At 36.8% G+C, this 25,686-nt stretch overlaps 2 protein-coding genes across 13 annotated transcripts in view; one reads left to right on the top strand and one right to left on the bottom strand.

The window, feature by feature from the left end:
- LOC110463295 lies at positions 1–3,615 on the top strand. The gene is made up of 5 exons (XM_021517785.1): positions 1–84; positions 423–457; positions 2,065–2,139; positions 2,394–2,586; positions 2,980–3,615. Exons 1-5 carry the CDS (start codon positions 18–20, stop codon positions 3,552–3,554), a joined length of 945 nt encoding a protein of 314 aa, XP_021373460.1. The 5' UTR covers positions 1–17; the 3' UTR covers positions 3,555–3,615.
- Positions 3,616–5,398: 1,783 nt separating this feature from the next.
- Positions 5,399–25,686, bottom strand: part of LOC110463285 — a 102,984-nt gene continuing 82,696 nt past the window's right edge. For 7 of the 12 annotated variants that reach the window (XM_021517763.1, XM_021517764.1, XM_021517765.1 and 4 more), the window contains 9 exons: positions 18,044–21,353; positions 17,513–17,701; positions 17,092–17,179; positions 16,312–16,461; positions 15,870–16,082; positions 14,611–14,811; positions 11,161–11,265; positions 9,121–9,170; positions 5,399–8,584 (listed from right to left, as the gene is read on the bottom strand). In XM_021517763.1, the coding sequence (XP_021373438.1) occupies positions 8,566–8,584; positions 9,121–9,170; positions 11,161–11,265; positions 14,611–14,811; positions 15,870–16,082; positions 16,312–16,461; positions 17,092–17,179; positions 17,513–17,701; positions 18,044–21,353 (4,325 nt within the window). In that variant the 3' untranslated portion in view covers positions 5,399–8,565. Of the gene's footprint in view, positions 8,585–9,120; positions 9,171–10,553; positions 10,619–11,160; positions 11,266–14,610; positions 14,812–15,122; positions 15,326–15,869; positions 16,083–16,311; positions 16,462–17,091; positions 17,180–17,512; positions 17,702–18,043; positions 21,354–25,686 lie in introns of all 12 variants that reach the window. The other 5 variants (XR_002464367.1, XM_021517768.1, XM_021517769.1 and 2 more) reach the window with 5 other exon arrangements.

Genomic DNA, 25,686 nt, shown 5'->3' with positions numbered 1-25,686 from the left:
GAAAACAACATACCAAGATGGCGCGGAATGAAGAGAAACAGCTCGGCAGACTGAACAGGTTGCTTCTAAAACAGAACAAAGAAGGTATTGAAGGTCAAAATTAGTCTTCCCGGTTGAAAAAGCATTGCTTTTATTTTGAGTGGTTTTTCATGCTAACCTCAGTATTCGTTATAAAAGATTAAACAAAATAATAGCGTACGCGTCCTTGCGTTTCCAGTTTTGACGGATTGCATAAGGATTATTTTTTATTGTAGGAATTGTATTTTAATACAACAGGGCACAAAAATGTGCTACAGAATGAGTCCATATTTCCTGTAAAATATTATTTTTGATAAACCTCTCCAATGTCAATGGCTGGCATTAATCAGATGAAGATAAATGTGTGAAATGTGATAAATTTTTCATTTTGATTTATGTTGTAGAGCAAGAAAAGAAGAACCCAAGGCGGCCAAGGCTTGTAAGTTTTCTGTTCTGTGCATCAGAATATCAAAGCGAAAATACCTAGATGTACATTTAGCAAATTGAACAAGCAAAAATATAACCCAAAAGTATTGAAGAAAGCTCTGAGGACATGAATCATGCTTAACAAGCTTAAATAGCAGATCTAGACTAAGTTGATTGCTGATGACTTTACTATCTGTCTAGCTTATTTATTTGTGTTTTGACTTGTTTACATGTAGTGGTTTTTGAGTCTTTTATTAAAGTTAAATACACTAATGCTTTTTTAATGCCATATTTGTCTTGATATCTTGTCATAGTTAAATTCCTTCAACTGACATACGTTTCTCCTGGTTTTACACTGAATAAGTTCTATGAAGCCTCAGCATATATATATACATATACATATTCTGATTTTCTGAAGCAGAACCAAACCTGGGTTGTAAATATTGTTGTATTTGGGGCAAAGACAAAGAAAAAGGTGAGAGGAATATATGTACATTGTAGCAGAACTGGATTGGGTCATTTGCTGGCAGCTGAGTGAACCAGGTAGCTCAATTAGAAGAGCATCCATCTACACTTTTGAGCAACGTCCTGGGTTCGAATCCTGGTCTGGCTGTGCATTTTTCCTCTACTGTTACAGTGGTGTCTGTGATCAATCCTTGTTTCAAGTATTGGGTGAATACTAATACCCGAACCTGAGTTGCAAATAGTGCTGTCGTGGGGATGAAGACTGATAAAAATCAGGGAGGAGTGTATTGGAATAGGTCGATTGCCGACAACCAAGTAGCTCAATTGGTAGAGCGTCCTTATAGAGTATGGAGGGTCCCATGATTTTCTCTCTTTCCTGTTTCACCCTCGTCCCCAAAGTACACTTTTATTTGTTTAACTTCTTCAAATATGGTTAAATAGGGATGATGATTCTACTTCATCATCCTCGAGTTGTGAATGCTATTCATTTATGCAGGCTGACTGAATTCCCTTATGTCCATATATTGCTTCTTGATCTGTTCAGAATTAGTGAGTTCCCTTGTATAATTATATTGTCTCTTATTTGCCAGACTGAGCAAGTTCCATTGTGCCCAAGTGTTGCTTCTTGATTTATCTAGGCTGAATAACTTTCTTTATGTTGTTTTTGTTGAAAACTATTCTGCTGGTCCTGAAAGACATGACTTTTCCAAAATTATGTTCACCTTCGTCATATCACCTCGCTGTTCTGTAATTTACCTTTTTATATGTGTCATATCATTCATTAAGACAGTAATTTGGTGGTTCTGTTATGCCAAAATTTCTCACCAGACACACAATGTCTCACTAAGGTGAGAAATCATGCTAAAATTGCTGTGTTTGCAACATTATTTCTCATCCCTCTTCCAGGTAAGTAATTGTGCAAAATACAAAGGCATCAATGTTTTCTCACCAGGTATGATTTTTTACCCAACATTTCTCTCTATATATATAGATTGTATCGTGGTACAAACTGTTGTGGGTATCCCCACAACAGTTTGTACAACGAAACGATCTAAAAAGCTTCATTCCATAAAAGAAAGTATACCCAGAAACATTTATGTTATACAGTACATGTTGCAGTGTTATCATACTGATGTTCTCCATTTATCATGTCAGGATGATCTACACTCTAGTGAGGCCATTAAGAAGTGGATCCCAAGTATAAAGCGGGATATTGACTTCTTTCTTAAGGTAGGTGACATATGATTTGTACTGTGAAGTTTGAAATGTTCACCAAGTCGTATCTACACTCTTTTTACTATTGAGCAAAAGGTGTGAAAATTGGGGATACAAAAATGAATATATAATAACATAAGTGTTCAAATAACCAGAAGGCAGATTCAACAGTAAGGAAATGAATTTTGTTTTAAAAGAGAATTTAGATTGTTGCTCTAGGGTGATTATTGTAACATTTTATTAATGTTTAGTGCTCTTATTTTATTCAGCAATCGCAGGTACCCTGTTACCCAGACAGTAAAATCCAGGAGTGTAACAGTAAGATAGACTTCCTGCGTCGTCAGTATTGGGCCTTCGTCAGGAAGTTGCGCCAGCTTGACCCAAGCACAAGAGATACGCCCTGGACAGAGCGACACTATGCCGCGAAGAAACGCCAACACTCTCCCACTCATCAGGACACAGGTACAATATATTAGTGTACAGGAAAGAATGTATTCAGTTACTTAGGTACCTAGTTTGAAATAAGACATATACTATACAGGTACACACACAGTTTTCTAGCTCACAAACATCATTTTCTGAACACCAGTGACAAATATCAGATCCTTAGTTTTCAGTTCAATCTAAGATCCTTTATGATGGTGAATACAAAGCAGTTGTTAGTATGTTATAGTGAAATTGCATTTCACAGAAATGATGTTATTAATTTATTACCAAGTCAGAATGCCTTAGAAAATTGTTTTGAGACTAAAATAATACTATAATATTGGTGACAAATTGTTGAATTTTTACATTGATGATAAATCATTGTTTATCTGCATGACATCCTTAACAGTGTATGTTTTGCTTGTGCAGATGAGGAAATCCAGAAGAAACAACAGTGCATAGACAACAGTAATTCTGGAGTGATCTCCCCTGTCTATACATCCTCCACAACAAATCCAATCTCTCGTGGATCAGTTACCTCCCTTGACAAAGTTGTCTCCCCTGACGAGACAGTACCAGATGTAGTTGATCGCTACCCTGATTTCCGTCCTATTTGTACTCCAATACTTGATGGTGACCGTTTATACCAAACCCTATATGGATACCAGCCGACACCATGTTTTATAGCTGATGGGACTGTGAGCCTTGACCTCCAGGATCAACCACTGATTTTTTGCACCAAAGACAACTCTGTGGAAAGCAATTCCATTAATGGCATGAGTGTATCTGTTAATGATGTATTTAACTCACAGCTACCCTGCGATGATCAGACAAGCACACATTTAAATGACCATAATGGCCAGGATTTATCACAGGACAGTGGGGATTCTTCAATTATACCTAGGACTAGAAATAGGGATCCAACTGGAAATTCTCAAAGTGACAACACAATGACCAACTGTGGTTTCATTCCGTACTCTGACTCATCTGATGACAATGATTAGGGCTCACTCAATTTGTTGATTATTTGCTTATACTTTCATAATACATAATTTCACAATACATAATTTGTTTTGAGTGTTTCTTTGTATTTGATAAATCTTAAACAAATCTAAATATAAACAGCTGACATATGTACCTTCAGCATGTGCAACTCCACAGTCACAACGAAAAAATAAAGTAACCCTACCACTCAAAACAATTCTGGCCCTGGAACCATGTACATCCAGACTTGTATCAATAACCCAAAAATGGTACCAATTAAATCCCTATTAGATATCCAATGGAACCTCACTCATTTAGACATCAATACCAATACAATTTGTAATCTTGAAATCTTGATTATAAATAAATTCTTGTAAGTGATAAACAGTTAAATCTCATTTATTTAGACATAAGATGCTAGTAATCTAGAAAATGTATGAAGGATATACTCCACTTAAACAAACTGTGCCCACAATATTAAAGATGCTCTACTGTATATCATACATACCAGCACTTTCGTTTTCAGCAGAACACCTGGAATGATTTTCATGAAACTGTTCTCGGGCTCAATCATCGATTCCGAGTTCACACTAATTTTCTTGTAACTGGCTGAAAGCAAGTGACAGAATCAACAAGAGTACCGCGGGGCGGAACAATATATGCCCCTCGAATGCCATATAGTGTTATATACTTTCTTACATTGAAATAAGATCTGCATCATTCAAAGAGTGGTTAGCCGACATGCTATAAAAATGTAGGAGAAAATCTCCGGACAAAAAATCAAATACTGAAATGAACAAAGGGCAATTACTTTTGGAAAAATTGTCGAATGAAAGTTCTTTTAAGGGAGACACAACTTCATATCATGATTATAATGTATACCAAGTTTCAAAGAGATCCGTTGAAAAATGTAGTAGGAGATTGCCGGACAAAAATCAAATACTGAAATGAACAAAGGACAATAACTTTTGAAAAAAATGTTGAATGAAAATTCTTTAAAGGGAAACACAACTTCATATCATGATTAAAATGTATACCAAGTTTCAAAGAGATCCGTTGAAAATTGTAGGAGGACATTGCCAGACAAAAATCAAATACTGAAATGAACAAAGGGCAATAACTTTTGAAAAAATTGTCGAATGAAAATTCTTTTAAGGGAGACACAACTTCATATCATGATTGTAATGTATACCAAGTTTCAAAGAGATCGGTCGAAAAATGCCAAACCATAATACTCCCGTCAAATTTGACGGGCGTATAAAAACTAGATTTTAAGCCTTGAAAACACTTTTGGCTACAAGTCTCTCCAAAATTCTTCCAAATCAAATGTGATTCTATTAATTTATCACTGGGAGAATAATTTGGACTAGAGCACAGAATCTGATTTTGAGCCCGAGAATAGTTTCATTAATACTGGTCCTGAAATGTATGTCAGAGATGTTATTTCTCATTTATATCACTAAATTTGTGAAATTTACACAAAATGTGATGTTTTACAACTGGCCTAATACAAGAATTCCACGGAAGTGGAAGTGTCGCCTGCGCAGGAGGCTGGGAAATTGTGCTTAGCACTGCATGAAGTTTGAGTTTGATCGGCCCAAGGAAACTCAAGTTATTGCATGAAAACAGATTTTCTATTTATAGTAACAGTAACCTTGACCTTTGACCTTCGGACCTGAAAAGCAATCCCAAGAAAGCACATTTGGTAAGGAAGCACTGCATAAAGTTTGAGTTTGATCGGCCCAAGAAAACTCAAGTTATCGCACGAAAACCTCTGTGCAGACGCCGCTACCAACGCCGACATAGCAATACCTATGTGTCACCAGCTTTTCGCAGGCGACACAAAAAACAACACAAAGTCTCATTAACAGCTCACAGTCGCCCAGTTTTATTCCACCATGATATGTAGTCAAATTCGTACAAAAATTCAATATCACATTGAACACAACGTCCAACGACAAGAGAACAATGACCGGAGATAACTTGTGGTTCATAACACAGTATTCTCACACATAAAAAACTTAAAATGACTCCAACAATAGCATTACAACCAACCTTGACAATATTTCAAAGTAACTTAAGAGAATCAAATAATAAACTGAAAGACACTTTAACAATAAAGGAGTCAAATCTACTTTGCCTATTTTACGATAAGGAAATTAGATTACTCGCACAATTTAATAATAAGGAGTCTTAAATTATTGGATTGCATTTAAACTTGTAGTGCATAGTCTTTCATTTAAGTTTGCAAAAATAATTGTGGTCAGCTGGTACCTTTGCATTAATTATACATTGTACTACTTGTTTCGTAGATTAAATGAAGTAATAGCTAATTTTAATACATGTAATACAAAAAGTTCCTTAAATGAAAAACACTTGACAACAATTTTAAATCCAAGTATTACAGTTTCTCTGAAAATCATATTTTTATTTATTATTTAGGACGTGTTTGAAGACTGGTCTGCTGGTTTGTTTAAATATAGATATTATAAATATGTGTATCACAGATATACATGGTTTACATACTTATTTATAAGACAAGCTTCACTATATAAGACTTATTCAGGATATATAAACCTTTTTTTCCTTAATACAAATATGTATCGTAGATTTATAAATGGAGCATACAGCCTTAAATCATAATGGTGTTTCAGCTCTTTTTGTAACTACCGGTAGTCATAAATATACATAGTAAATATACACACAAAAAATGGACTCATTACCATTTGATATTTTCCTCATGATATTATTGATGTTTTGCATCATAGTGTCTTAACGTCATTTAACTTTAAAGCTAGATGTTAATATTTTTTGTTATCATTTTAATTTGAACATTTTCAGTTGTTATAATTTGTAAGTTGTCATCATTTCTCTCTCTACCTATTATTCAAATTTGAAAATCAAATTGGTTCAAACATTCCATCAATTCAGTAGAACTAGCAAGTATCTGATAAAAGTATTCTCCAAACAAAGTACTGATAACTGAAGTCACCATTTTGGTTATATGTCTTATCGATAACAATATGCAGCAGAAGCAGGATTTAAACATGAACCCTTGTCATTTGTTACCGAGTGTCAAGGTCCACAACACTGTAGACATTAATTTCTATCCCGTTTTACACTATCGGTTATTTGATAGTGTACTGCCTATTTCCATTCGCCACAGTCCGAGTATGCTTTAAAGCAGCCAGAATTGCAGAGTAAATACTTAAGTGAGAACTTTTATAAGCAACCTCTTTACAGCATAAAAGCACTTAAAATGCAGGCAAGAAAAAAATAATATAAAACAAAAATGATTAAAATAACAATTGTTGAATTTTGTTCTATGGTACATCTGTAATTTCAAATCTGCAGTTTAGATAAGAAATTAATAAAGGAAATGAGAATATTGATAAAGATTACAACAATGAGTGAGATATCAGGTGTATTCTGCCTCAGGTATTGCTATATGTATTCACCTTTTTTCATATGATGAAAATTAAAACATGCATACAACAAACCAAACATATAAAAAAAGAACTTCACATAAAACAACCGGCCGTCATCAGCTGTACCCAGCGGATTGATAGAGGAGTGTATCTATACACATCTATAATCACACCTGTCTCTCCATGCCTACCCACACCTTCAGACCAGGGTCAGCTTCTCTGACTACAGCAGCTGAGCAGGGGTCTGGGGTGGAGAGTGGGCAGTGTGGAGAGACTCATGTGTTGGAATGTTGATAGTATTTCAAACAAGATGTCAATTAAAAACATTGACTAAATTGGCATGTTTGGTGTGGTTTTAATTCAACAGGTCTCTTTTATATCTAATGGAACAGTAGTGTTTTGACTTTTAACAATAATTAATGTTTCAGAATATGTAACATGCACCAAAATGGGCAGCAAACTGAGTATTATCTGATCTTACTGTACAGTACACAGAGTAACTGTGGAGGTAGAATCGCAATAAAACATTCGGTCAAACTTATGAAATCCTAGTCAAACTAAAGAAAAATGATTTGGCAATATTACTGGTGTCAAACTCTCATGCCCATCATTATAACATAATTTATGATTAAACTGACTTTCATTTATTACTTAAAAGAAAGAAAACTAACATAAACTGTTTTACCCATCTCTATTTGTCCAGATCAGCCTGCTGTTGGGTAGAGGAGCTGCAGGGTTTAACCTCAATACTCCTTGCTATGGTAATGGGAATGATCCAGTTTAAAAATGGCATCTATCCTACTTTGATTAACGACACATTCACAACACAACCACATCACATTTATAATAACACTTACATAAAAACAGTACATGAACAGATTTTCTGCATTTCGTTTAAAAATAATGTATTTGTACATAAGACAGCCATCGTTTCCTCTACGGCCAAATGTTAATTGTTACTATATATACACACTAGAAATGCAAACCTGGTCGAGTCGATCAACAGCTGTACAAAGCCAGGAGCCCACCATACATAGAAAAATAGCACCTTTTTATTGTGACAATATCATTTTATATTGGTGATATATCACCAGTATGTCCCTTGTCTGTCAGCATGTACGCTTTAAACTGTTCATTAAGGAGAAACGTTTAGGTGATCCAGATCATTAAGTTTTGCATATCACCTGAACAACAAATCTCCTGGATACAAACATACTGTTAACAGGAGGTTACAGTCACACTACAGTACAGATGTCCTGATCAACATGTATCCTCCTCCTCCTTTTCGCTGAATGGTGAACATCGCACACAGTAACAGTCATCAGATATGTTCTCGGCACAATATCGAGTTACAAGATACACTTTTATAGGACTTAGCATGTGTCTAGATTTACAATAGTTACTCTTGAACATCTTCTGTGTGGAGCAACAACATATTGCATGATTTATAGCGATCTCCATGGTGACAGAAATCTCCATCTACTGTGAACGGATGTGTCTTTAGTGACAGCAGGAGGTAACTTCAGCGTGCCTGACGTCATGTGATGGTAAGCAGTATAGATCCATTCGAAGTTTATTAAGACTATATATACACACTTGAGTGCTACCGAACAGAGGATGGACTGCAACAAAGAAACACTGTGTCAGTAAACAGAACTCAAACACCAAATACTGCAACTGTTTTCATCATTCCAAGTAATTATTCCTGAAATTGTTTATTCAAAATTCTACAGATATGACTTCCTTAAAGAAACAGTAAACTGTATATGTTGTTTGTGTCGAGCAGTTTTAAGAATTACGACCAAGATAAACTTTTAACAAAAATTAATCATTTCTTTGATCTTGGGTTGAAGATAACGGTGACCTTATTACACCACAGCAAAAGACACATTTTCTGTGGGTGAAGCTAGTACTCTTAAAATGATCTTTTAATAGTATTATAGTTTTGTGTACAGTTGTAAAACTGTTAAGATTTGATATGAAAGTTCGGTTTTACATTTTTTTGCCTGATAATACATGTTTCAGCTTAGACAGGCTAATTGCACTATAAAAACTACAGCATCAGCGAGGTTAGGGAGCTAATTAGCTACAAATATCCTTACTTACAATGTAACTGACCTAATTAAATCACTTTAGAATTAACATTAGGACAACTCACCTGGCTAGTGGAGATGTGTTATGAGAAGTTTTCCTACTCCTGGTTAGACCCTGCAATGAAAGCGAGAAGAAATTACTGACAAACTAAATTTACTCCTCAAATCACTATTTTCAACATTTATTCTAAAAGAGTGTACTTATATTAAAAACATGACATTCATTTCTGGAGAAGAGCTTTTAATATCAATAACAAATTTACAATTTGTGGAAAACTATTTAATATGTATAGAATGTTATAATAAAAAATAAAAATAAAAGTATTTATCTAAGCTAGAGCTAGAGCTGATGCAGGACTAATTTATTCAGCTTTTTAAGGTACATTTTGAGCCAATCCGAGAAACAGGCGAGCACTGTAGACTGACAAAGCCACTGCAGGAAGTAAGTGCTCCTCCTGTCTACTACCTGGACACGCCTCATCTGTATGCACGCCCAGAGGGATCCACTGCATTGGACATTATAACAAGCAATGTGTGGATGATCTTCTGAATGCATGTGACCACAAGGGTCAATCTAAAAGCTGTCTACAGTCTGCTGTTTTATATACATAATATATTTCTCTAAAAGTTGCAAGCTTACAATTTGCAATGCAGATTATACAAAAGTTTAGTTAAGGCCAGAACTGAGATTTATGTTTCTGTAGGCAGAAATAGTACCGTATGTATGCATGCATGCATGATTTCAATTTGTATGAATGTTCTAAACAGCTGATCAAAACTGAAAGAATATTATTTATTCTTTTGTGAAGATTGTTATTCTTATTTTATACCAGACAAATCTTAAAACAAAATTAGGGTTAACTCAAATAAATTTCTTTTACATTAATTCATTCACCCCTGAGGACACATTTGAACTCTTCCAATATAAAGGTAAGAGTAGTCCATCATGAAATTTCAGGGGTGAATGAGTTAAGGTGATTCTGTTATTCAAATCTGTTTCCTTTCAAATCACACCAAGTATATATGATCATAAAATTAGAGAATATTAATACAAATCTGGTTAAATGAATGTACTGTGAAAAAAGTCAATACAAAAACAAGCATTACATTTGCAGCGTGTGATAGGCTTATTATTAGCACACAAGTGTAGGGAGCTATCTGGAATAAACACAAATGAGTAGAGTAACTGTCCTACATGTCTACAGTCAAACCAATTATACTACAGTTAATTGAAGTAAAACTCATTGCAAAGTGCAGGGACATGCTGAAATTATATATTTCTACAATATTACTGGAATTGGACTATTCTACATTTATGAAATTGTATTTTAAGGAATTACGAAACTACAGCTTGAATTACTAGAGCTGCAATGACAATTGTGATTTTAAGAAATAATATTTTTAGCAATATAAAACCTTATCGGAGTATTTTTTGTATAATAAATGTTATTATGCCATTCAATATAGATATAGGTTAGTTATATCCAGTATGGTCTACCTGTCAATCAGCACACTTCTGGGCGGGGCCAGATCAGACCCCGCCTATATTGATAGGTCTAAATACTACAATATACAGAAACAACACAAGTTCAGAGCAATGAGTTGAAAGCGAGATCATATTTACAACAAGTAGACTTAACATGCTACTGTAGAGAAAACTGATGAATGGGGAAATAGAAAATATGTAATTATCGTTGAATGAAATTCATATTATTAGAAGAATCTATTGATCACATTGGTATTTTGATTGTATAAAACGAATAATAGAAGATCTACAACTATTTTCCCACTCAATCTGAAATAAAGTCTACATAAGCTGTAGGGCTGTGGAAAAGTGTCTGGTGCTGATAGCTATAGGCCACACACATACAGTATGCAAAACTAGCCTGAATGTCAAAAAAATAGAATATAGCCAGCAAGGATTTCATGTGGGAACTCTATCATGCATATTCTGAATTGAAATCAATCTTTCAAATAATAATATGGTCAAAACACAACCACATGCAAAGGTGTAAAGAAATCTTGATAATGAATTCAAACTTTAAACAATTTAAAACCTGCATTGTTGAGTGACACCATACTTGTGAGCCGTGAAAGGAACTTACTGGAGAAGCTTGTGCCTGTCGTTTAAAGTTAAGTTGTGCATATAATAGGACTCCTATGTCCTTGTGGCCTGCCTCCATGGCTATCGACAGAGGGGTACTCCCATCCTACACAAACATGCACCACCACGGGCAAAGGGAAAGGTGAAATAAAATCATCAGTACAACGTCGACATGCACAAAAAAATACAATAGAATACATTACACAACAGCACACAGTGTAAAACTCATGACAACACCTGGCAAATAGAGTTACTTCCCTTTTATAAGATGTTAAGTAATTTTTGGTTATCTCCCTTTGAGTGCCAATCCAATTTTACAGAAGTTATCTCCCTTTCATAAATGATTTGCACACTTCCTGACCCCAGAAAACAGTTCTAACAGTAAGACCATACTTGGAAATAAGTTTTCTTCCATTCTTTGATTATTTACAGATAATAAGCTTTTTTCATCTGTGAGCGACACAACTCTTCATGCTGTATTCACTTTTACACTGTGTACTTATGATGGTGATAATTACACCAACTTTCATGCTGTGACAAAACGTTACCAAAAATGCAGAGGTGAAAAGGCAAGTGTTTTGACCGACAATATTCCAAAGGAGCATACATAACCAAATATTTCCTTTGATTCAATCTCTTCATTTTGTTTTGTTTTGTATTAAATATGAATCACTGCATGAAAGTAGGAATTTATAACATTAAACAATTGCAAGAACCCCAAGCATGAGACCTAAACAACAAGATAGCAGTAAACATAAATACTAGATTTACAGGTACTATAATGTACAGTTAATGTCTACACAGTCAAAATAAATATAGGAAGCACAGAAGATACATCAGTATTAATGCAAGCATTAACAAAAGGGGCTGATGAGGAACCTTGGGTACAGGAAGCTGCAAACCAGGGTCTGTCCACTGACACACCAACTGGTCCGAGCTATAGGGCGAGTAACCTGGGTAACGCTCTAGCGATGAGAATTAATGTGTTGGTACTCACTCGTGTACCGTTACAATGGCCGAGTAGTGCTAGACCAGGCAGCCCGGGACAATTCAGTTTTAAAGAAAAACATAAATGCTCAAATATTACTATTGCGTTATTTTTCTGACAGCTCAGGAGACTCCACACTATTAAGGCTGAGCAGAATATGCAAACAAAAACGAAATCTCCAATAAAATATCTGTCTGTGAAAACTCACCAGAGACTTAGCACCAACATAATGGATAAACTATTTTCAATGTATCTTTACTAGTGAAGTATTGAAATATTATAAAAGAGTTAAGTGAGAAATTTGTGAACCGCTTTCAACCTTTGAGACGACCTACAAACTAGGTTGTGATAAAGTGGTATGTAAGAACCTGGAATTATTATTTATTTATTACAAATATAGATGGAATTTAACAGTCTGAAGCACTCCCCCTTTTTATCACACGGTCACTTTTTCTGAACAGTTCTAAAAGATGTTGCAAACAGAATATTTAGTTGTTTCCAAATAAACTGAAATTTCTTGCAAGTGGAAACATTTGCATTTTGACTATTAACATTGACGTCTGTGTTGAAATATTCTGAATGGTTTGGAGATCTTTATATAATTATGACTGTGCCAGGATTCTGTCAATCTTCGAAAGCCATTATTTCAATATCTATATGTATAGGGAATGACATTTTTATAATCAAAACTAACAAGGTTCCAACAACAAATAAATAATGTTAACATTGAATTGTGATACAGGTAAAATAAAAGGGTTGACCATATAAATTTATTACTATAAATATGCCATTTTTACATAAAATAATAACAATAAAATAATACAATGGGACTTTTTCTCATATAAAAATCTCAAAAACATAAACCAATATACCCCATATAAAACTAGATGATCTATACTGTAGTAATAATACCTGTAACATGATGTATGTATAATTGTAAACTCTAATGAAAGTTTAGCACCAAATCTGATAATGGATCCTGGAGACATTGTTGATACTTGCATATGACTGTACATTTAATGATTTACGACAATAACACACAATACACAGCAAAACTTAACAATACTAGGTCTGGGACTGTAAACAGTAGTACATGTGTTAAAAATCATGATGCACATGCCTTGATAATGACCCTGTCGTGATGGAACACATCTTTTCCCTTCCCTTTATTTCTGAGAACACATCTTTCCCCTACCCTTTATTTCTAAGAACACATCTTTTCCCTTCCCTTTATTTCTGAGAACACATCTTTCCCCTTCCCTTTATTTATGAGAACACATCTTTTCCCTTCCCTTCATTTCTGAGAACACATCTTTCCTCTTCCCTTTATTTCTGAGAACACATCTTTCCCCTACCCTTTATTTCTAAGAACACATCTTTTCCCTTCCCTTTATTTCTGAGAACACATCTTTCCCCTTCCCTTTATTTCTGAGAACACATCTTTCCCCTTCCCTTTATTTCTGAGAACACATCTTTCCCCTACCCTTTATTTCTGAGAACACATCTTTCCCCTACCCTTTATTTCTGAGAACACATCTTTCCCCTTCCCTTTATTTCTAAAAACACATCTTTCCCCTACCCTTTATTTCTATTTGTCACTGTACCAAGCAAATTACATTCCTATCTATGTCACAGTATTAATCAAAGGATATTTCTTGTCCAAGTGACTTAGAGATAATGACTTTCAGGTATGATGGTCCCTATTTTGACATTTATACCTATAAATTCAGGTCTTCGTTATTCAATATTCAACATAGACAAAGCTCTTCCTTTGTAAATACAAGATTTTTTTCTTTTTTCTTTGAAAATAATCATGAAAATGAGATAAACAGCAGATTTTGGTTTACCTAACATTTCTATATGTTAGCTGTAATGTATGGCTCGGTGAGATATATAATCATAAAGGCGCTGTAACATTGATGAAGCCACTACATATACCACAACGTTTCTGACAGCTCCCTGTGTGGTAGCGGCTGATTATCAATTATATATCTTCTCTCTTTACCCGCTAACAGTTAATCTTTATTTCATTCAATGGGCAAATCATTTTCACTAAAGTACGAAATTCAAAAACTGATCCCCAAGGATATGAAATGAAGATTTGATAAGAAATTTAAATCTTTTACGAAAAACATAACAAATCTTAACATGAAAACGAAAGGTTATTAAGATTTTGAAGCTTTCAAACTCTTTTTTCTGATATCCAACGAGAGTGTCATAATGGACAGTGGTTACGTGACAACTGGTTATTGCATGGAGACTTCCAATCTACATGTCTGGAGTATCTAAATATCCAATGTAAAGCAAATACAACAACCTAGAAACGACGAAAACTAACGAAGAGATAAATACAAAGCAAGATATAGTGCAGGTGTACTTAACTCTATCACATTTACACAGATACGGTACAATATCAACAGGAGAGTTGGTTCGAGGAAAGGAAGAACAGGAAGGAGTTCTTACATTGTCTGCCAGGGCGGGGTCATAATCAGGCTGTGACATCAGTAACTTGACAATTTCTGTGTAGCCATGTTCACATCCAACCATCATGGAGGTCGACCCCTCGTTGTCCTGGGCATTTACATTCGCTCCGTTTTCAAGGAGCAGCTTGACCATTTCTGTGCGACCTTGACTGACTGCTAACATAAGGGCCGTCTGTCCATCCTGTATCAAGAGAATGGACCATGCTAAATATTGTGTCACCCAATACCGCTGTTGTAGTTGTTACCATAGTTACCTCATCATTCAGATTTAGAGCAGACTTTTAGAACATAATTCCAATTTTCTTTTCTTCTTCCAATCATTATGATTTTTTTGTTGAATCGGTGGCATGTAACCATGGTAACAAATACAATATTGATATCCGAACAGTGCAAACAACATGCGCCTTGTTGCCATGACACCGTGCTGGTATTACATGGATGCATGCGTATCATTCCTTTGGTACAGCGGACACAATGCCATGGGTGTACTACCTTGTGCCTACAAATCAAAATCTGTAGTAACTGCGATATGACGACGACCTCTGGTTCATCTCCGGGGATCGACTTCCTATGGAGGAGAGCGAGCTGGAACTGCCAGATGACTGGCTTCCAGAGGAATGGCTTCCAAAGGAACGAGTTCCAGAGGAATAGCTTCCTGAGGAACGGCTTCCCAATGCATGGTCTCCTGATTGCGACTTGGGAAGGTAAAATAATAACATGAGGTTTCTCTTCAAGCAAAAGATCAACTTAAAAGCTACAAAAAGGTAATTTTTACATCATATACACCGTATATATAATCATACAAACAGGAACAATTTCATATAACAAGTGCTTCATATCTTCACACTGGTTTAATTAGATTACAACATCATAGTTCGTATGATATGACCTACCATGTTATTCGCTTTCTCTATCTGTCATTCACAGAATTTTCATTGGAAAACTTAAACAATATCAACCAAGAGAGAATTTCTCTCCTTGTATACAAAAGAAAGTCATCAAGTGATTTTTTTTCATAAAGCCTTTTTCCTATGCCTGTTTATGCCTAGTGATTACCATTCAACTTTTTTCAGTACGATATCAAAATAATAATCACATCTAAGGAAGCTAGAGTATTCCTACACCCCTCCATGACAGCTGTATCAGATGGAATATCCCTCTCCTTTACCAATATAAGTATAGCGAAAATATAATTGATGTTCAGACTCAGTTGCTACTTGCGGAGAGTACTATACATACCTTCGAGGCACGGGCGTTAATGTCGCCCATTGTAAAAAGTCTGTGGACAACCTCCTGTTGACGCTCAGTCTGGGTGTAGGCCAGTGTGGCCAGCATGGTGGGTGTGTAGCCGGCTTTGTTCTGCTTGTCCAGGTCCACCTTGCCTGTGTCCAACAGCAGGTTCACTATCTCGAAATTACAGTGGGACACTGCATAGTGTATGGCTGTGTTTCCCTGTAATAAATAAATCTGTATCAACAAAATTTCCATATATATGAAACAAAAAGTTGTTGAAGTTTAAGCAAAAATTTCCTGGTTTTTCCAAATTAAAAAGTTTTGTTGTGTTTTATCTAGACAGAGCTGACACCTACATCAACTCTTCGAGCAACTTACTTGTGTAACATTTTACAGCAGGGCTGTAAGTAGTATGGCTAGAGTCCTTAGTAACATGATGTATACTCACATTGGAATCCTGCATGTTGACTATATACTCGAGCAGACGTCGAGAAATCTCGTTTAAGCTTGACAGGTAGTCCTCTACCTGGTGGGGCTCTGACAGCTTCTGGCTAGAAATGCCAAACCATTCCTTCTGGATCACATTAAGGCTGGCATTCTGTCAGGTAAACAAAGTCAACATTTACAGTCATCTTAAATCGGTGGAAATCACGCTTTGTTCGATTTTCTTATAACCTCATCACTGTAACAATGATGGATAAAATCATATTGTTAACCAGGGTCGCGTTCGTTTATCGCGATCCAAATGGTTGAACTGGTTGGACCAGGGTTGTTCCTTTATGATATAAGATCAGACCTATAGAGTGTAGTAATCTGATGCTGCTTTCAGGCAAGCCTTGACCAAGCCTTGCAACGCCTGCATAAACATTTGCAGGTCTGCCAGGTTTTATACCCGAAAATGTTACAATTAAAAACTGACAAATCGGATATGCATAAGGGGACTAGTGTCTATGTATACTCAAGGGACTTAACTCTTTGAATACTGGCTGTCAGTACATGGAAAATGTCAGTTGATTGATTTCCGTCACATGATTGTTTCATTGTTACAGTATTAACATTGGCAGTGTGGGTAGCAATGTGTAAGGAGATGCAAAATGCAACTGTCTAGAATGAGATTTGTTTAATCATTCAAAGACATGCCTCTCTGAACATTAGACAGATATTCTACTAATCTTGTCATCAACTAACGACCATTTCTAGGTCTCCAGACTAATAACCTATGACGTACCAGTTCCTTGGTCTGTACCTCTGTTGAGTCCTCCAAATACTTGGCCAGCACAGAAGATGATGTTTGCATTTCTTTACTCAACTCGAATCTGCATGCAAAAGAATATACTCAGTTTCACATACACATATGTACCAGTGACTTGATACTTAAAAAAACATACAATATAAGGATACTTTAAGAAGTCATTTCAAGATTTAAGAAAAAAAACATTTCAATCTTATCTTACAATGACAAGAAATTGTGGAATAAATCTTTACATTTTTCAGATATATATATATATATATTGTCTCTAGCAACTTAAATTAATTCTAAGGTCCCATGATTTATTGTACATGTCTTGTAGTAATGTAGTAAGTCTTTCCACTGAAAACTGTTTTCTCTCACAGATTTTGGACATAATACCACTGACTGATCTACTTACGTTTCCCTGATGTTCTGGTCAAACATCTTGGCCCCAGGCATTCCCTGTGCAATGGCCTCATCGTCCTTACACTGGTAGACAATGCTGCCCTCTCGCCCATCGTACGATCCCTCCTCGTAACTAGTTGTTGACTCACTGTCAGATTCTCCCTCCTCCGAACTTTCGTCACCTGCACTGCTAGATGTATAACTGGGCGGTCAAAAATTTGAATGGCAGAGTCAGGCCACATGTTACAGGTATTAATACATATTCCCTATTGTCCTGTCTTTTACCATTTAGTCAGATTCTAGCAGTTCTTTAAGCAAGAATGTTAAAAGCCCACACACAACCAAATAAAATTTGCATGCAATTCAAGTCCAAACACTATTTATCTGTTATAGAGCAAATACTTACAAGCAAACTTATCTTTCATTGCAACGATATAACATATGATCTTTGCAGAGCAAATTATAAATAATTACAAACTTATCTTTTTTGACTTAGATAATTTAAGTGCACTATCAAACATATAATAAAAAAGAGTCTAATTACCCTCCAACCACATTTTCGGCAAAGGTGATGCCCTTCTTGATCTGAGTGTCCGACTTGCTCTTCTTCATGCATGACTTGAGAGACCTGCGACTGCCATCAGTGGAATCAACAGAATGTGTGTTCATAATGGTTACACCTCCAGTGAGGTTTCCACTGTCTCCAGAACTGACATACTGCTCAAAATAGCTCCTGCCAACTGGTGTAAAGTCAGAAGTCCTATATGTCCTGATCTCCAGTGACTCAGTTACCTCCTCCTCCTCTTCATTATTGGTGTCGCTGCTGGTGCTGGTCGAAGACTGACCACTCAGACTGAGATCAGAGCCAGACTGACCACTGCTTGAGGTCATTCCTGACACACCACTACTGGACGAGGATATCATTATCGATGATGAACCTGTTGATTCCATTGATCCCCCTGATCCCTTTTGCATCATCAATGACGATGACCCTCCAGATCCCCCTAACAGATCAAGCTCAGCCTTCAGTTTGGAGGTAGATGAAGATTGTGACATTGACTGTTCCCTGTTTTCTTCCAGCGCTTGTCTGCCACCTCCTGAACCACTCATACTTTGCGTGACTGTGGTAACTGTTCGCTGACTTCCGCTTATACCAGATAATACATCCCCAGTACTGCCACCACCAGAAGAAGAGATCTTAGTAACCTCAATGTTGCCTCCTGTTTTGATACTCCTTACATTGGCTTTACCACTCTGACCTGGCAAGGTCATTTGCCCATCTGGTTCACCAAGAGTCTTGCGTGTGATGGTGGTGACAGTGTAAGTGTCGCCACCCTGGCTGGTGATCTTTTTCTCCACTACCTCCTGACTGCGGTCACCTTCCTTCCAGCTGTGTTGGTCTGAGCTCACTTGAGTAACTTGCTTATCCTCCCATGTCTCGGAGGTTGCCTCATCCTTATATTTAGGGGATGCTGACATCAAGTTGTTCGCCCTCTGAGACACAACCACCAGTGAAGATTCTGGTACCTCTTTGATCTCTTTAGAGGTTTTTATCTGGTTATTGTCCAGAGATGCAGTCGTATGACGTTCAATGACTTGACCCCTGCTTTGGCCTGACCAGTCACTCTGGACCTCCTGCTCTGTTGTCCAGGTGACGATCTCTTCCGTTGTCTCCTCCATTCGTTCTTCATCATTAAAGGAACATACAAATGAATCTAATTTATCATCACTACTTCCAATGTCTCTGGTTCTCACCGAGTCAGTGTTCACAGATTTACTATATTTTCTAGGTTCCTCTGTATTCATCGATGTGCTGTATTTTCGAGGCTCTGCATCCGTATTTGTGTAGGAATTAGTTTTAATTGGCCGTCTGCTTTTCGAAATTACCTCAAGTTCATAATCCTCCGACACAACTTCACACAGGTCTGTTTGGACACCATTGCTGTAAGTGTTTTTCCGTTTTGTATTACACCCAGCATTTTTTAGTTGATCCATCCTCATGAACATCATCACATCAGTCTGTGTGCCACCAGAGAACATTTTGTCAGCCTCAGTCATGGTCCCTGCACTGCCGAGTCTCGCCCGGTCCGTCATGGTTGACCTGTTTTCCTGGTATTGCTTTGCGGTGTTGGTGCTAGCATCAAGCTTCCAGCCATAGTCTGTGTTACAAGCCTTATTTATGACATGAGGCTGGGCTTCAATTCCAACAGTTCTCGTCGGAACAGGAGCACGTAATTCTATATCCACATCATAGTCCCCTACACCTATGGTACGCAGTGAATATTCAGAAAATTGTACCCCTCTCTCCATGGTTTGAGCCCTATAGTCACAATTGACACCGATACTCCGCACATTTTTGTGTAGTACTTCCCTCAATGCACTCCTCATCTCATCAGCCTTGAAGCTTAGCGAGGTTAGTAAGGAACCTGTGTCAACATTAACACCAACCGTACGTGTCGAAGGCTTCTCCTCATCAATCGCAATAGACACACCAACATCCCTTGTTGACACACGACAATCCACACCAACATGGCGCTTTCCAACAGACTTTGCTTCGCCTATAATCACAGTTCTTAGTTCTTTTTCGTGAATCTTTAAACCATCATCAAGCACATTTGCGTCACCAATGCCTATTGTTCGAGTGAGAGGTTTGGGTGTCCTGGAAAAGGGTGAGTAGATTGCAGTGTTACCACGTTCTCTCTCCAACACATACGTCTCCCGTATGATGGTTTCATTGTCCCTGACAGTGTAGCTGGGTGGTAACTCAGGCTGCACTAGGTAAGGCACCATCACGTTGTTGTCCCCTACAGCCTTGGACTTCAGTCTAGGCTTTGGCATTACTGGTGGTGGAACCTTAACCGTAGGGGATACAACTGGTTTGACAACCTCCTCTACAGGAGAATCTCCAACACCAATTGACCGCATGTTCATCCTAGCCTCGCGAGCTTTCTGTTGCAACATGAGAAGGCGCTTCTCCTCCTTGAGGACAGAGATACGCACCTGCAGGACCGGGATAGCCTTCAGCTGTTCCTCAAGCTCTCTCATCCTCTGTAAGCTCACTGCCATCACCTCGCGCACCTCGTGTAGAGAGGACTTACTGATGCTTGTTGTTGTCGACTGGGAGGAAGCAGCGCCATCTTCAGGTGTTGGTAAATGTGTTGCCATGGTAGCCGCCAACTGTTCAGATGTGATGTGTGTGAAGCGTGAGATACTTGTTTCCGTAGTGACAGTACTCTGGCCATAGTTGTTGTTGCCAACCATGTGGTTATAGGTTGATACACTTTGTGTCGGAAAATTTCGTTCACTGGCAATTGTCGAAATAGAAGACAAGGAACTCTGGGAATCTGTTAGTCCTCTTTGCATTTCAAAAGATGTATTAAATTGATTTATTTCATCCTGCATGTTTTTGCCTCGATTGCGTGGAAATGTGTTGAACTTTTCTGTGTTTTGGGGACTTGTAGAGCTAGATGTGCCTTCACTTTCGGAGCTCATGAGTCGGCCATGAGCAGAAGTATACATCATAGTGTTGATGGAAGCCAGTGTGGCATCCACTGATGAGTCTATCTCATCCAGAACCTGATTGGCCGGTGCACTTTGTTTGTTGAGTGGCACGAGGCTAATCCGCTCCACGGTCTCTGTTTGCTGGACATCAGAATTCTCCTGTTGTTGAAGATAGACTTCCATAGATTTACGAAGTTTACGCTTTTCTCGTTGTAACCTTTTCAACTTTTTCAAATAGGCAGGATCATTCAAACTGTCACAGTAGTTGACGAAGTCCAAGTCTATATGGTAACCATAGGGACAACAGGTACACTGTCCATTCTCCAAGATAGTCACTTTCTTCTCTCCATTTTCTAAATAAAAAAAAAGAAAAGAAATTGTATTAGATATGTTAGGATTTAAAGAAGCATCGTTTTATACTAAAACATTTGACAGTGCAATAAATTTTCAATATTATTTGCTCAAATGTCACAAACCCAGAACAGTATTTTGAGACACTTGCAATGTAAAATAATTTTCAAAGTTAAAATTTGTTTCAGAAATTTTGCTAATGTATAGTTTCTTATCTGAAAAGTCTCTGAACTAAATAGGTTGTACTGTAGTAACTTTATACATCCTCTGATTCATAGTGACAAACTTTGTATATACAGCCAATGAAAAATCTATCATCTATAGCATTTGAAAATAAAACATTGTTCAAACAATGGAATTAACTTTGAAATATATACACATAAGATAATATGTAATGCATGAACACAAAGCCAAACTCTATATTCAAAAATTATTGCATAACAAACAAGTCCATAAATTTTGCATACATAAGAAATAACATACAAAGTAAACTCTCCATACTTACCAAACCTTCAACAACAAACAAATCCATTAAATATCTATGATCCATACAAACACCCGTTTGATGGCGAGTAGAAAGGCAGAGCAGACGAATAAAACCGATCTTCAAAATCAGAAAATTGGGACAGAAAACTTGATATCCAAATCTCAGTTCACAAGAGACCCAATTAACTCACACTTCAAAATGAACAAATCCACAAAAAAGTGATCATTTTGCTACATAAATGTATGCTGTTTGACAGTAAAAGCTATCTAGTGATTTAGTTCCAATGCTGCAGAATCATTTTTAATATCCTGTACGGCTCCAAATTCTCCACCAACAAACATTCCAAGTAAATGAGAACCAGCATTTTCCGACGATGCCAGTTTTAACTACATCAGTTATTCATTCTGCAGACAGTTTGTAGTACAATTAAAAACATATTCCACGTGGATTTGTACCGATATAGTTCTGGATGTTGTATAGAACTAATACAACATAATGTGACTAGACTGTCAATATGATGTGGCTAAACAGTGCCTGCTACAGCCCTACAACCCTCATTTACTCTTAAAAGCTTTTAGCTACTCTCACACTACAGTACCTATCTATAACAACCTTTTTTAACGACCACAATTATTACAAAGTGCCAAATGCTGCACTGCAGTGCTGGCATATTTCAATCTACATAGTTTTTTTTCTTCAAAAAATTGAGTATTATTATGCAGGCGACGAAGTGGTGCACTGTTGTATTATTGAAAAGTATCTGTATCCATTTATGCACGTTTGTTCATAATGATATCAATATAAAGACAAAAGCCAATTTAGACACTATGGTGTTGCTCTATAGAGTATTAGGAGAGGATATCTGTTTCCATTTTAAACAGCACTGCATCACTTAGTCCCAATAAAGCTTGCCCATCATTCACCACATAAAACACCCATAAACTATCTCTGTTTCCTTGGAGGGTAGTCGAAGCGAACTTGGTAACACTAACACACCCACAAACCTGTCAGCTTCCGGGCTGTAAATAAACCCCTCCCCTCTCCAATGGGTACACTGCTCTGACAAAATTTGATTATTTGGAGTTACACTAGCTCTCATTCCTTTTCTGATCAATATAAGGCTGGTCACCATGACAAGGCACTAGAGTATCAATAAGATCAGGACAAAATGTCTAAAGGATTCCACCATTGGTCACCTGTATCTACGGGTCAACCTGAATACTTACATCTTATAGTACTGGGACTGCAGAAAATCACGACCAAAATAATTTCTTAACATAAAATTGTATAGCTAACAAAAAATTCCTTGTCAACAAAATCAAAATCGCTCCTTACCAAAAAAATCATTCTTTACCATCATTACCATTTGTAAACCAACCAAACAATCACAATCTATTACCACCAACCAACCAAACCAATTACCAGCCAACAAAATCAGTCAGAAATACAGTTGATCAACCCACATCAATTTTAACCAATTACACCAAAAACCAACCAGCAAATCTCACTAACACAACTATCAACACCAGGAACAACCAACCATACCAATCAACAACTAACCAAACCAATCACCATCTAACCATACCCATCCCCAACACACCATACCAATCACCAACCAACCATACCAATCGCCAACCAACCACACCAATCACCATCTAACCATACCGATCGATCATCAACCATACTAATCACCAACCAACCATACTTTAAATCACCAATCAACCATACTAATAACCAACCAACCATACTAATCACCAACCAACCATACCAATCACCAACCAACCATACTAATCACCAACCAAACATACTTTAAATCACCAATCAACCATACTAATAACCAACCAACCACCAACCATACTTTAAATCACCAATCAACCATACTAATAACCAACCAACCATACCAATCACCAACCAACCATACCAATCACCAACAAACCATACTTATCACCAACCAAACATACCAATCATAAATCAACCATACTAATCACCAACCAACCATACTTTAAATCACCAATCAACCATACTAATCACCAACAAACCATACTAAACACAAGCCAACCATACTAATCACCAACCAACCATACTAATTACCAACCAACCACACCAATCACCATCTAACCATACCGATCGATCACCAACCAACCATACCAATCACCAACCAACCATACTAATCACCAACCACCCATACTTTAAATCACCAACCAACCATACTTTAAATCACCAACCAACCATACTAATCACCAACTAACAGCATCAACAAATCAATATTAACAAGCCATTTTAATCAGAAACCAAATGAATCAAGAAATGAAAAAAATGTCAACCAAAATGCATCTCTAACCAGCCATATCTGCACTTTCAGAAACTTAAAAGTCAACTAATTGACGTTGTAATAACTCATTGAGAGCCATACAATTCCAATTCAAGAATAATTAAAACCACTTTTGGACAACTCGCAATCAGAAAAACTCACGATCTTAGAAAATTCAAAATCCAGCTCTCTGTTGAACAATTAGATTGTCTACATTAATCCTTGAAATACAAATTCCAACAGGTCTTTTGTGGACTTCAAAACGTCTGAACTGTCACTAAAGTTTTTATACATTTCCACATAGAATTTTTTCATAGCATTTCTTTTACAATATTCCAAGATACATGTCTGGCTTCAAAGCACCTGCTGGTCCTTCCTGGTAATGAGATTATACACGTATATCATTATAAGTATTAGAATGGCAAACTTTCATTGTTCCTCACATGGCCATAGAGATGGAGCACCAGGTCTACTCATCAAAGCCATGTACATGCTAATTTTGTAGACAAGTATACTTTTCAGACTGCCCATCTTAGCCAGCAAAGGAAGGGGCCCCCTCGAAGTAGGCGCAGATTCACTTCAGCTAATGACTGAAGTTATTTTATACATCAAAAGCTATAGAACATCCCAAGCACGTTTGAAAGAAATCAATGGATAGAGAAAACACGAACCTCACAGATCCTGGGAGCAATCAATAGGATACACCACTCTCTATCATTCCATCACAATTCATCGTATCTTATAAATCACAACTGTCTCTTTCGCTTGTTTTTAGAAGGAAATCTTCTATTTATAACCATTTCAAGGAATTGATACCAATAAATGTTCGATAATTTCATTTACCATTTTGAGAGGAATACTTTCAATGTCTATAAGAAATCAGGAATCTCCTGGGGATATTTCCATGCAAGGGTTTCCCATTATATTGAAACAATGACCATCAAGTTGAAGGTTACAGATCTAAACAAATCCTTGATATGAAACAGCCAGACAAAGGTCACAAACATATCACTGTTTGTCTGACTTCAGGCTACAGACATGTCTGGTGTCTCAATTTTACTGTCGTAATATAGAAATACTTCTCATATCCTGTTAACTACAAGGCTATGGTCATGTCTTACATTGAACTCAATATGTGGAAAATGGTAATTACCCATATCCAGACAGAGGTCTGTAAGCATTAACTCAATACACACATCGAAAATACATATTAAAAAAATGTATATCTATCAGGAACTCAATCAAATTATAGACATTTCTGACATTTCTTTCAACTGAACGACATTTTCAAGATTTTTTTTTTTTTTAGACTACAGACATATCTTATAATGCCCTAAATATCATTAGGTCATTTCAGTCATGTTGTATGTCCAACTCAACCTATGCCCATTACAATAAAGGCTTCAACAAATACAACATCATTTATGACATGCTGCCTTTTCTAAATGTCGCAATAATGTTTCTTTCTAAGATGCCAATTAATGGATGAAAAAACCCACACTTTATCAAACTTTGTAGAAAGCTATATCGTATAAAT

The sequence above is a fragment of the Mizuhopecten yessoensis genome, unplaced genomic scaffold (genome assembly GCF_002113885.1).
Source record: "Mizuhopecten yessoensis strain PY_sf001 unplaced genomic scaffold, ASM211388v2 scaffold10885, whole genome shotgun sequence".
Taxonomy (NCBI): Eukaryota; Metazoa; Mollusca; class Bivalvia; order Pectinida; family Pectinidae; genus Mizuhopecten; species Mizuhopecten yessoensis.
The sequence above is the reverse complement of the archived record's forward strand: the minus strand, read 5'-3'. Positions and strand labels throughout refer to the sequence as shown.